General features: G+C 37.1%; 1 protein-coding gene across 33 annotated transcripts in view; it reads right to left on the reverse strand.

Moving 5' to 3' along the window:
- Positions 1-13,149, reverse strand: part of TNS3 (tensin 3) — a 251,975-nt gene that overhangs the window by 198,198 nt on the left and 40,628 nt on the right. For 32 of the 33 annotated variants that reach the window (XM_086843893.1, XM_086843708.1, XM_086843703.1 and 29 more), the window contains one exon: positions 4,709-4,820. Coding sequence is in view for 5 of the 33 variants with exons in the window: in XM_086843708.1 (XP_086699834.1) it covers positions 4,709-4,820 (112 nt within the window). In the remaining 28 variants the exon portion in view is untranslated. Of the gene's footprint in view, positions 1-4,708; positions 4,821-11,571; positions 11,694-13,149 lie in introns of those variants that run through there. The other variant, XM_086843847.1, reaches the window with a different exon arrangement.

Raw genomic sequence — 13,149 nt, forward strand, 5'->3', positions numbered from 1 at the left:
CCATCTTGAAACAGTCCCACAGAAAACAGTACGATTTGCTGGATCAGTCCTCAAGAAAACATGTAAGTGTACAAACACCACACAGAGCAAATAGTGATATGATGAAAATCTCTTTTAATTTGATGATGATCTTCTCATTCTCTCAAAGACTTCTCACATTATAACATTGCAATGAGTAGACGGATATGCCTGTTGCCATAATTAATAGTCTTACAGTTAATCAACCAATGCCCATTGCAATAAGTAACTAAAGATGGCTTAGTTATGTTGAACTTAGAGTATATATATTAAAAAAATGATGATAGATAGATAGATAGATAGATAGATAGATCTCATAATACACCCATGTAAGCACCTTACAGAATCTTACTTCACAAGGATCACTCAATGGAAATCAGACTGACACAAACACTCCTACCTCACTACATTCTTTGCCATTTAGAGCCAATTGTAATGCCACTAGCCCAAGCAGGATACAAATTCTAGCTTTTAATTTGTCAATTCAAATTCAGTTTCAAGCTTTCTAGTTTGTCTGCCAGGACTATAACAAGAGACACACTTTGCACATTATGAAGATGCTCATAAGTTATTACTGGTCTTAGCACTTACTGAAAAACAGAGTATATAAAACCACCTGCAATATAATCATGTAAAATTAAATACGAATATACTTACACAGTATGCCCAAACAATAAATATGTCACCTCCATATGAGTCTTAATATAAAAATGAACTTTGACTTGCTATAAGCAATGAATTTGATTAAATATAGAGGGCTTTTTCAATTGAGTAATTCCAACTAACCTGAAAGTGAGGTATTAAGTGGATCACTACCCAGAAGATTTTACTTTTTGTAGTCAATTTCTTTGACAACAGTAGAGTCACAAACAAGTGGATGAATTTCAAAGGAAAATATCAAACCTCTTAAACAAGAAAAATAGCTCCAGTTGTCTCCGAATCTTAACCTACGGTCTGTAAGCATGCGAAAGCACTTGATTTAACACAGATATTGCAATTTGATGAAAAGGTATTTTCTGTCATTAACCAGCTCAATTAAACAGTCCAGGACTTACTGCAAGCCAGTTAACAACTGAATGAAACATACATTAACGTAATTTACAGTTTATATTTACAGATGTATAATATCTTAGAAATAAGACCAAAAAATGAATTGTACTTTTTTTTACACTCAGCTTGCACATAATACAACGGTAAGCATTTCCCTGCTCACAATACTGTTAGCAGCAGATGCCAATATAATTTGGCACCTCTGGCTAACATTTATACATGGTTTATAGTAAGGAAGTTTCAAAGGAAGAAAGCAAAACCCAAATGTAGTCAAAGCATAAAAGAAAAAAGGTTTTCATAAAAAAAAAAAAACAAAAAAAAAACACAACAAAGGAAGTAAAATTCTACAAGGACTTCCATTTGAATCACTCCAATTTACGTATTTCCAAAACCAACACATTCATAGCTACATTAGATTAACAAAAAGATACTCAGTTCTTTCAAACAACCATTAATTGCTTTAAATTCAAAAAGTAGTTCATGGAATGTTTTGTATTGCATGTAAAGCCTCACTAGCAGCTAAACCTAAACTAGGTAACTTAATTGTAAACTGGAGATGAGAGGAGTTTCATCAAAAGACATCTGTGCAGTGCTTGAACTTTTCACACTTATTTCACCCTTCACATCAATGTTCTAAGAGCTGTGAAATTATACTTATTTATTTAAAGTGACCCAAATCTTCCAAATCTGGTCTCCAGTTTTTTTAACTGCCAGGAAATCTAGAGATTCAGAACTCTCTGTTCTACACCAAAAATTATTTAATCACAACAAAGATAAATAATTTTTAAAAAATATTTTAAAAAGGAAAAATGAAAGAAAACCTTAACATCTATTTCATATATATAAAATAGAAAAATAATAAAATGGAAATTCATATGTAAAGACAGAAATTACATCCTTATGACAGCTTGTTTACAAATGAGGCAAAATACTGAACATTCAACATTTAGGGAAAGTAGCTTAAAAAAAAATCAAAAGGCTTCTGTAAATCTAGTGGCCTTTTGCTAACCATGTAAATGTGCAAGATTATTATGTATATTTGCTTAGCAGTGAACTAAATTATACTGGACTTCAGGAAAAATCAAACCAGAGCATTCAAGCTTGAGGTAGTGCTGAAGAGACATGGGGAGTCATGTGGTCTCCGGCTTACTGCAAGATATGCAGGTACTGTCAAAATCAATCAACAGCTGCTTGTCCTTGCTTCATAATGAGAATCTGTATCAAAGACAAATATGCTTACCAGGCAGAAAAAGAGCCAGGAGCTTCCCCTTCTTCAACTTTCCCTTTTGCCACTGCTTTTTTGTAGAAAAACTAACTGAGTATGCTTTGCTGGGATGGAATGAAGTATGAAAGGATAAAGGGAGACCATTCAAGGGTACCTTTCATTCAAATTGCTCACAGCAAGTTTTTATGCACCACATTTGCAAGGTGAGGTAAAAAAAACACCCCCAAAATGACTACCACATACTACTAAAAAGCTACACAACACCCACTCGCAGCTTTTTTCTTTTTTCTTACAACAAGTAGATAATTCATTGCTACAAAACAGCAAATATAATATACTGACCAATCTGGAGCTTTCCCCTACCTCATTTCACTTACATGTAACTTTCCTTTAACTGGTAAGATATATTCTTAGTAATCTCCAATCTGTATAAAGAGCTCTCATTTTTTGAGAAGAAACTGTTAAAAGGGAAGATTTTCTCATTAATAGACAAATAAACTACTTCTTAACTATAAGCTTTTCTTCCTCCTCCCTTTCCTGCAGTGCCAACTTGCAACATCAGAGAGAATTACCAGAAGCAGCAGAGCAGCACCAGGATTTGGCTCTGAAACAGCTAGTTTCTTTTTCTTCATATTAATAAGAGTTTCAGACTACTAGGATACATTTGATACATTTCAAGTACTTTTAGCCTAGCAAGGAAAGGGACAACTTTTAGTTCTTGCTTTTCCAAAACTATGTTCTATAAATTGCATGCTGTAAGTTAAAATACAAATGAATTCTTACTAAATTGAAACTACTTGGAATCATCTCTTTCACTGTCTAACTTCTGTTTGCTCCCATCCCACAGATTAAGCATCAAACAACCATCAATCAAAATGTAACAGTAGCATAGAGCAATGGTGTCTGTCTGATGCTGACATCAACAAAAGAGGTTAGGTAATAAATAAATCAAGGGGGTCCTTCTGAAAACTGCACCCAGAAACCTAGAGAAGATTATCCAAAACTGACCTAGATTTAGATACAGCTGCATCATAGACATGAATGCAACTGAACAGGGAGTGTGTTGGAAGGAAGTGGCATTTAAAAGACACATAGATGTGGCCCTTTAGGACATGGTCTAGTGTTATCCTTGGAAGTAATGGGTTATCACTTGCATTCAATGAGGTCTTTACCCGCCTAAATAATTCTATGAATCAAAGTTCTGGTTCTCTCTTGGTACAGTACTTTTTACACTTTAGGCAGTTCCTTCACTAAACAGCCTTCCTTCCAAAAATACTATTTCTGCTAAATTGAAAACAACTAAATTCTAAGAACTTTGGAACCAACATCCAGAAGGACAGATGGGAAAAAAATTTAAAGAAATGTATACATAATTGCCACTCCTATGATGACAGCTAAAATACTTAATATATAGCTGTTCACTTGCAGACTGCACTGTATCTCAAAAAATGGCCACATTCCTTCCATATCCTCTCACACCTCCCTCTCAAACCCTCAGAGGGCTCATAAGGTGTCTGAAGAACACGGAAGGGGGGAGATGGAAGAAGGAGATCCAACTAGAATCTGAAGTCGATGCAAACACCTCTAAGTGAAAACAGCAACTATTTTTTGGATGAACAGACAATAACATTCTCGTTCTGGGAAGTCAACCATGCATATAGCAGTTACAGAAACTGTTTGATTAACACAGAATTAATAGGAGTCAAACATTAACCAGACAGAACCAGGGGATCAAAACCCCTATCCCTGGACAACTTGCAGAAGAGACCTATTAAGTTTTCCCAATATTCAATTTTATCACAGGTATCCCATGGAGAAGAGGAAAGCATGTGCAATTCTACACAGCAAGAGAGAAGAGTGAGGGAGAACAGCAGTAAGGTGCAGGCAGCAATGCCGCAGGCAGCAAGTCTCTAGACTATGTTATCCAGATCTTTATTCTTTGTGAGTGATTAAACTGACTGACTAAGGATTACATAGAGAATAAAGAAAATGGAAAAATTAAGTAAATAGACAACTGCTCTTGTGATTTTTTTTTTTTTTTTTTTTTTTTTGCAAATTAACAGATAAATCCTCCATGTCTCAGGGAGCAAGGGTCACACACTTCCTCATTTGTAGGCTGAATTCCAGAGCCATGTGTCATCCACTGCACACAGTCACTATGCCCCTCACAGATCCTCGAAGGCACTGCCTCATTCTGCCTGAATAGCCTAGTAGTAAAAGCACCTGATTATACAAGTCCAATTGCCAACTACAGCACCCTATTCCCTGGCAGTAGCAGGGAACATTACTGTACAAAGGAAGGAAATAAACCAAAGGTAACTTAGTACAAGGGGAATTACCAGAAACATGTATTCCTAGAAACTTAACATTAATATAAAACTGATTTTCTTAACAGAGCAAGAAAGTATTACTCACCTCTGCAGGAAATTCCTTGGCTATCAATTACTTGTTTGCAGATTCCACAGATACTGGATTTCTTAAATGACTTATTTTTGAAGGTGTGAGACCTTGAAGCTGCTTCTTGAGGCTGGAAGCAAGGAGAATAACATCAGACCTTCACTCAGCTTTTGAGTCATAATTTTAAGGGAAATATAAATAAATTAAAAATAAAAATAACAGTGTTATTACATATCATAGTGTATATATATATAAAATAATTTAATAGTATACTTTTGTATATAGTACAATTTAACAGCCATGTTACATTTAGCAGTATAATAGCAGTAACACAAAAGTGCTCTCACTCTCTTGTCCCTGCTCTTGTTTTATAGCATAAGCTTTCCACTCTCAAGTGTCGGAGACGACAGAATGTGAGGAACCTCATCCATATCAGGACAAGGCCACTGCACTCATTTTTTTATCATAATTTCACAACTCCTTCTGTAACTTTCTCTATCTTTTAAGAGGAAATACAGATTAATGTCTATGTACCCATTCTAAGCTCTTATCAATGTAAAAACTAGCACTGGTTCAGTTTAAACTGGTTAAACATAGCCTAGATACTCTATCACAGTAGCCAATTTAGTTAAAGATAACTTAAAAATCCCTTTGTTTAATTTCTGCATAAGAAATATACACTAGTTTAAAGTAGCATTATTTCCACAGTAGCTGAAATATCATATTGAAATACAATGCAATTATGAAATTTCTAACTGGGGACAGAATCAAAAAGTCAATACAGTATTTGCAATGGCTATTTTATGGCTTCTATAACTTAGGAAATATTTAGGTAGAAAAACAGAGGAGGCTACCAAAAGCCTTTGACAGTCATTATCTTTACTAGAAGGTGCAGAACAACACACATGTTCACTGGCAGACTTTTTGGAAATATCAGTTACTTGTTGAGAAATAAAAATACATTTCACCAGACCATGAAAACCTCCAAATGCTCTTCACATTTCTTCATTTTCATTACACACTTTCACCTTACTGTCCTTAAAATACTGCAAATAAGCCTGCATTCAACACTAACACCTGTGCTGAGCTTTCCACCCATACGTCAGTTGAAAAAGTTTCCCAACATGGTGCAATGCACAAGGTAACATGAAGAGGTATCACAAGCTTTCTTCGTGGCTTTAAGCAACTCAACATGGCTCTAGGAAAAAGGTTTACTGACTCCAAAAGTAACTACAACACAACTCCATAACAGGCACAAGAACAGTCGTAAAAATCAATGACAATTGTCAAGTACAGTTTCCACATGGGCCTATCCAAAACTCCACAGAAGTCCTCAGGAACACAGACTGCAACAACTGACCACACTGAGCAGTCTAGGGGCTCTGAGGCTACTGGGGGTTCACAGCTGAATCTTAAGAATAGCTTCAGGAAATATTGTTGGTCTTACTCACAGTGTAAAGCCAAGATAATTCACTTACATCCATAAACAATGAATTAGAGACTACAGGAATAAACCTTAGTCTGGACTTTCAAGAAAAACTTTCCAATGGTAAGGTGTATTAAACAGCAGAAATTAGTGAGAGAATTAATCTACTAGTCCACATCCTTGGAAGTATGAAACAGGGGATGAAACATTTGAGAAATTAAACTGATTTGTATACAGTGTTTCACAGTATATTGGGTTTGCATGGCCAGGCTTTGATGGGCAGGGTGGCTACAGCACTGGCTTCTGTGAGAAATTGATAGAAGCTTCCTCCATTGATAGCCAGCTCCAAGACACCCACCACTGGTCAAGGCTGGGCCAATCAAAAATGATAGTAATGCCTCTAGGATAAAATTTTTAAGAACAAAGTTATTGTGCAGATATAATTTTGGCCTGAGAAGAGCAGGGTGAGAATACGCGAGAGGAACAACTCTGCAGACATAAAAGGTCAATAGAGATGGAGGGGGCGGAGGTGCTTCATGCATGGGAGCTGAGACTCCTCTGCAATCCATGGTCCAGACCATGGAGAAACAGCTGTCCCTCTGCAGCCCATGGATGACCACAGCGACGCAGAAATCCTGCAGCCTATGGAGGACACCCACACTGGAGCAGATGGACGCCTGAGAGGAGGCTGTGAACCTGTGGAAGGCCCTTGCCACAACAGGCTCCTGGCAGGGACCTGCAGATCCATGCAGAGGAGGGAGAAGATTTCCTAGTAAGACTAATGACTCCATGGAGGACTCACACTGGAGCAGGCTGCTCTCAAAGGACCCACAGAACATCAACCCACATTGCAGCAGTTCATGGAGAACTGTAGCCTCTGGGATGGATTCACAGCAGGGTTTGTGGAACATTGTCTTCCATGGGAAGAATCTCATGCTAGAGGCAGGGGAAAGACGACTCTCCCTGAACAGCAGCAAAAACAATTTGTCGTCAATTGATGTTAATTGCTGGCACGGAGAAGGTAGAGCTGGGAAAAACGTAGGGGTGGAGAAAGGTATATTTAAGGTCTAACTTTATTTTTCATTAGCCTGCTCTCATTTTGTTAACAGTAAATTCAGTTAATATCTCTAATTCGAGCCTGGTTTGCCCATGATGGCATTTGGTGAGTCATCTCGCTCTGTCCTTATCTCATGAGCCTTTCCCATCCAATTGCAGAGAAAAGTGATAGAGAAGCTTTGGTGAGAGCCTGTCATCCAGTCAGGGTCAACCCACTACAGTCTTTTTGGTGCCAAAACCCAGGAAGGGGTCTGCTGTGATTTAAGCCCAGATGGAAACTACATATCACACAGCTGCTACATCAGCTTCCCTCTTTCTTCCCCCTCCACCCCAAATGGACTGGGAAGAAGAATTGCTGTGAAACTTGTACGTTTCAATTAAAACTATTTATTAATAATTATTATTGTATTTTACTTTATTTTCAAAGGTAAATAATAATGGTTACAAAAAGGAAACAATAAGTGATGCACAATGCACTTGCTCATTACCCACTGACTGATGCCAGACCACCCTTCCTGAATGCAGATCAGCCACCCGTTCAGTAATTTGTCCCAGTTTACATATAGGGCATGATGTTTTATGGTGTGGCATATCCCCTTGGTCAGTTCAGGTCATTTTTCCCAGCTACACTCCCTCCCAGATTGTTTTGCTCATCTCCTCACCAGCAGAGCATAAGATAAGCAGAAGAAAAAAGTCCTTGACTTAGTATAAACACAACTTGGCAAAACACAAATCATCAGTGTGTTATCAACATCATTTCATACCAAATCCAAAACACAGCACCGTAACAGCTACTGAGAAGAAATTAACTCTAACCTAGCTAAAGCCAGGGTAATTAGACACTTTGATCACTCCTTGTAGAAATCAAAGGCACAAATTCCCCTGTATGACATCTGCAGCATGTTACTTCAGGTTAAATTGGAAGATGTTGTCAAAAGAATGATTCATATCAAAAATAAACAATTAAGGAAAAGAACAGCTGAACTCCAGAATTATATAGGACCATAGATGATGGCAAATAGATCAAAGTTATTAGTTTAGAAAAATCTCTGTCATGATTGGATTTTTTGCCTTTGAAAACTACAGGAGATACTTTTAAGGAGACAGAGGTCTAGGAGGAAGAAAAAGCATCATTACACACAGGATAATTCTCTAATCCAACACAAGGAGGTTCTGTGCCATACTGGGTTTGGGCATTGTTCCCCATGAGCTGGGAGTCCCTCATTTCCACAGCCTCTTCTATATTGAAGAAAAAAATAAAAAAAAGCAATCTCCACTGGTTGATGCAGTTTCTCTCCGTAAACTTATACACAAAAAAAACACAATTCTCATTTTAGATTTATTCTCCCTTCTTCACTGCAGAGTTCTACATTTGGGACATGTTTGTGACTACCTCTGAAGACGAGTTTAGCAGAGCTTCACTTTTGAAGAAATTAACGGATTAACTTCACTGTAAATTTATTCTGTAGCTAGGCCTGCTTCTCCTTATTTCCTACCTAACAAACACTTCACAAACCTTGGCACCTGCACTATTTCAAAGAAAGACAATTGTCATAACTCACAGTTTATATACTGGAGTTTAGTTTAAGTAGGTCTTGACATTAGTTGATCAACTAGTCAATCTGTCCATTTAATTTATAACATAAATTTCAAATGCAATTTTTCTCCGTGGGATTTAGTAAATATTCTGAATTGCAGTTTTGGCATCTGCATTTAAAAATATGCATGTTTGTTCCCTGTTGTTCCTTTTAGGTACATTCCACTATGGGCTCTCCAAGCCCATATTAAGTCAATCAGTTCATTTAGAAAATTCAGTACCCACAACTTACAGTATCCTTATATAATAACTCAGCATAACCTAGTGTGAAATCTACAGAAGCCTAGACAAAGGTTTCTTTGTTGTCACCTGGTACAGCTTTAGCAGAGAATCACAAAGAAAGCCACCAAGGAAAAAGAAAAAAAATATATATATAAAAAAGAAGGTAGGGGCAGGGGGTGGGGAGGGAAGGCAAAGCAAATGCACCAGACACCAAGCAATGCTACTTTTATGAGGCTCAAGACTGGAATCTAAAGTGCATATAATTATTAGGAGCAAGAACTGGAAGAAAACAGTGCAGAACCACAGGCTCCACACTCAGGTGTTGCCCAAAGAAAAACTGTAATTACACGTGGTCTCAATTGACAGCATTATGAAAATTATTCTGGAAATATTTTGCCATGCTTCTCTGTGGCACACAGAAAACTAATGAAGCTGGAACTCTGGAGCTGGAATGAGCTGGAACTCAATGCAACTCTGCAGACTGTATAAACTTATAGATGCATCCTCAGCAATGATGAATTTCAAATACTACTCATGGCAGAGCATTTTCATTAGGTAGCTAGAGGCTAAACATCATCAGATGCAAAATTCACAGCAAATCTGTCAAACGCAGTTCACACAAAAAACTCTCCAGACTGAAATTAAGCCAGTACAGATTAAAACAGTCAAGATCCACAACTTTGTTTTTGGCAATACCAGTACAGCAATACCCTCCTGACAGAGACTTAGCACTGGTTCATTACACCTATGGAGTAGGTATGCCTAATATCATTCCTAAATAACATATCACAACATAACATTTAATGTTTCAATGAATAACAGACCTAAGCAACATTAGTTTATTTCAACTTCATGTTTCCAACATGTTAACTGCAATTGTGATAACAGATCATTTTTTAAAACAGCAGTTAGAGGATTTAGATCTTTTATTAAATAATCAAGGAAATATCTTCAAAAAAAACTATATGTCTATATCCACACACATACATGCTCCATTAAAAACAAACAAACAAAAAAAGGCACTTAGCTGAACAGAACTGGTTCCCTACAAAGTCATCCAGGCAGTGACTAAGTTATGAGAAAATACAGATCTCAACAAAAATTATTAGACTTTTGAAATTAAATAATTTATTTCATGTATAACTCTGTGTTGATGAGGAAGACAAAACCTGTTAGTACATTATTTCTCCATCTCCAAAACTTGTAAAAATCCATGTCACATTACAGCTAAAAGAAAATTATAAACATACATACAAAGCCCTATTAACTTTCCCCATGGCACTTTAGTCCTGCTGAATTTTACATGGCCTCTTAGAATAACAGCAGAATCATATAAAGCAAAAATATGCTTTGTTCACTTCCCACCTGTGATCATACAAATTCCTTTTCTTTATCTTCTAACTTACCAACCTATACTGCAATTTCCTCGGACTCTCCTTGTGCATTCTCCTTCTCTCCAAGGTAGCTTTAAATCCACTGGATGATATAATGCTTACAACTATTATTTTGAATACATGGAGGGAGGGGACAGCAATGTGTTAGCAGAATAGGTATTTCACCATCTTTTATAGGCTAGAGAAATATCCATAAGTGATGTCCAAAAGAAAAGTTCAGAAAAGAGATGACTGAACAAAGTCTTGATGAAAAGGCTCAGCCCCAGTTCAAAAAAGGAAACCTTTGCAAAACTAAGCTATATAAATAAATCACATGACTAACAAAAAGCACACCAGAGGAATGTCACCTCTCAGCTCTTTCTGTTTAAATTCACTCATTGTTACTTCTGTTACTTCTTCACTTCCTCTGTTCCTTCATACTTGAAGTGCAACACAGAAGTCACATGATTTCTGCCCATTTAAAGATCCCAAGGAAAAATCAAAGAATAAAATCCTTCAGGTTACCCACACTTTCCCATAACTGGCATTCCTCAAGCAAATACTGATGAGATAGAGCTGCCCAGAATACAACAGTTGGTATTATACTGATGAAACAAAATAGTTTTGAGTTTTGCTACTCTCCACACAGTACAAGAGCATTTTTTAGCTTTCCTGCTCCTGAACCGGTACTCCACATCTGCTGCAGGTTTCATTTCCAGAAAGGTATTTAAGAATGCCTGCTGTGCATACAGACCAAGTAATACATTATCCATCTCCCCGCTAAACCTGGCTCTTAAACAGGGCTGACCACAGCTTCTTCAATATAAAAAGTGATTGTATCAAAAGTCTTACACAAGGAATATGAATACACAGTGAAGAACTTCCCAGAAATAGCAAAGAGCGTAGCATACGAGATTCTCTGCAGCTCTCATATATGAGAATTTCTTGGAAAACATATTATTGCTTCAAAAGTAGTGCTATTTTAGCTAAATTACATTAACTAAACCTATCACACACATTTAAGTACTGCCAGTGAATATATAAATATTGCAGAACCTATGCTACATGACAAGAATAGGTGATGTTGGTGAATTAGAACACCAAAAAAAATAACTGAAATAAATAACTTCACTGCTCCCTAATAAGAGAGAGTCTATGTCTCATGTACTATTCTCTTATGCACATTTGTCTATTTTAGACAGTTCACCTTAAGAAGAGGTGCTTCATCTCAGCCATCAAGGTCCTTCACCAATTGCAGGTGCTCTTCTCAAAGTTTTAAATTCTCGAGACAAATCAGAATCAGCTTTCTTCAAAAAATTATTTCCACAACATGCAGAGGTAATATAAGAGAATAAATTGTTTGGAAAAGACTGGTAATCAGGTAAATTTCTTCTCCCTTTTTAAACTTTGAAGTTGACCATCTCCAACTTTAAACAACAAATAAAATTTCATCATGTTTGCAGTTTTCCAAAAATTATGATCTGTCTTGTGATTTCAGCCCAGAAAGTAATAGGTCTGGATGTGCATAGAGGTAGGTAACAGCTGCTTAAGGAAAGCCGAACCTGGAGTTGTCTGAATGCACACCCATTAGTAGCCCAACATTCCTTCCAGCACAATGGAGGCAGTGCAATACACCTGCTGGAGAGACACAACCCTCTTGCCCTTCTCCAGCCAAATCCTCACTGCTCTCTTTTATCCTAATATCCCTAGGAATCAGTCCCCTGTACAGAGCAGTGGTTCACTCCCACTCCTCCCAACAGGAACAAACAGGGGAGCCTGAGGTTGATTCCTCTCACACAAAATAGCATCAGATCTCGCATCTTTTCATTTCATCACTTCTTTGGATTTTTGTTTTAACACCTCCATTTTGCCACTGCTCATGCATCTGTATAAATGGAATAGCAATTAGGAGACAGATGAACAGTCCGTTAAAACAATCATTACTCCAGACCCTGAAAAACTTCTCCATTTTATCCTCATTTCATTAGCAAACCAACATTTGTTCTGTATGGGAAAATACTGTAGAAAGGAAATCCTTTTCCTGAAAGAAGCAAAGGACTGTCCTTTGCTTTTCATGAAAGTTCAGTGTTTGTCAATGGCTATTTTTCTTCTTTGTTAAATGAACAGACCTTGTCTTCTCTGAGACTAATAACACTGCTTTTATTACATAATGACTGGAACTCCCACATAGTCAGGGCCAGACAGCTCAAGACTAGAATTCACATATTTAAATAACAGTGGAAAAAAGGGTGTATCTGAACATACTTGGTTTATTCTGTTCACAGACAAAAAAAATGAAGAGCATAAGAAAAGTTAAAATTCAGATACATCAGGCATCTACCCTTGAAATGCTGCCAGCTAATGTTTCAGGGTTTTTTTTTTTAAATCATCTTACACATAGACTCTCCAATCAAATTTTTTCCCACTGCAGATGAATTCTTGCAGGTACACAGACACATTGAGCTTACACGCATGTTTCCTCTCTCTGTCTTGACTGTCCCTAATGAGCCTGTTTCCAGAAGCAACAAAGGACTGCAGCAATGTGCAACCTAACCCCCTTGTGACATAATGCAGACACAAGGCCAAATACCAAAGAGCTACCAAGAGTTCTCTTGTAGCAATTTCTGATGTGGTAAGAAACAGCTATTAAAAACAAGCAAAACAATAATTTAAAAAAAAATAAAGAAACACCAAGGAAATTTAATAAGCAAACCTGGAACAATCTGACAAGGAACAATCAGAAAATTTACTAAATTCTGCAAAGAAAGGAGAGAAAGCAAAAGAG

This window comes from Cyanistes caeruleus, chromosome 1 (assembly GCF_971803275.1).
Source record: "Cyanistes caeruleus chromosome 1, bCyaCae1.hap1.1, whole genome shotgun sequence".
NCBI lineage: Eukaryota > Metazoa > Chordata > Aves > Passeriformes > Paridae > Cyanistes > Cyanistes caeruleus.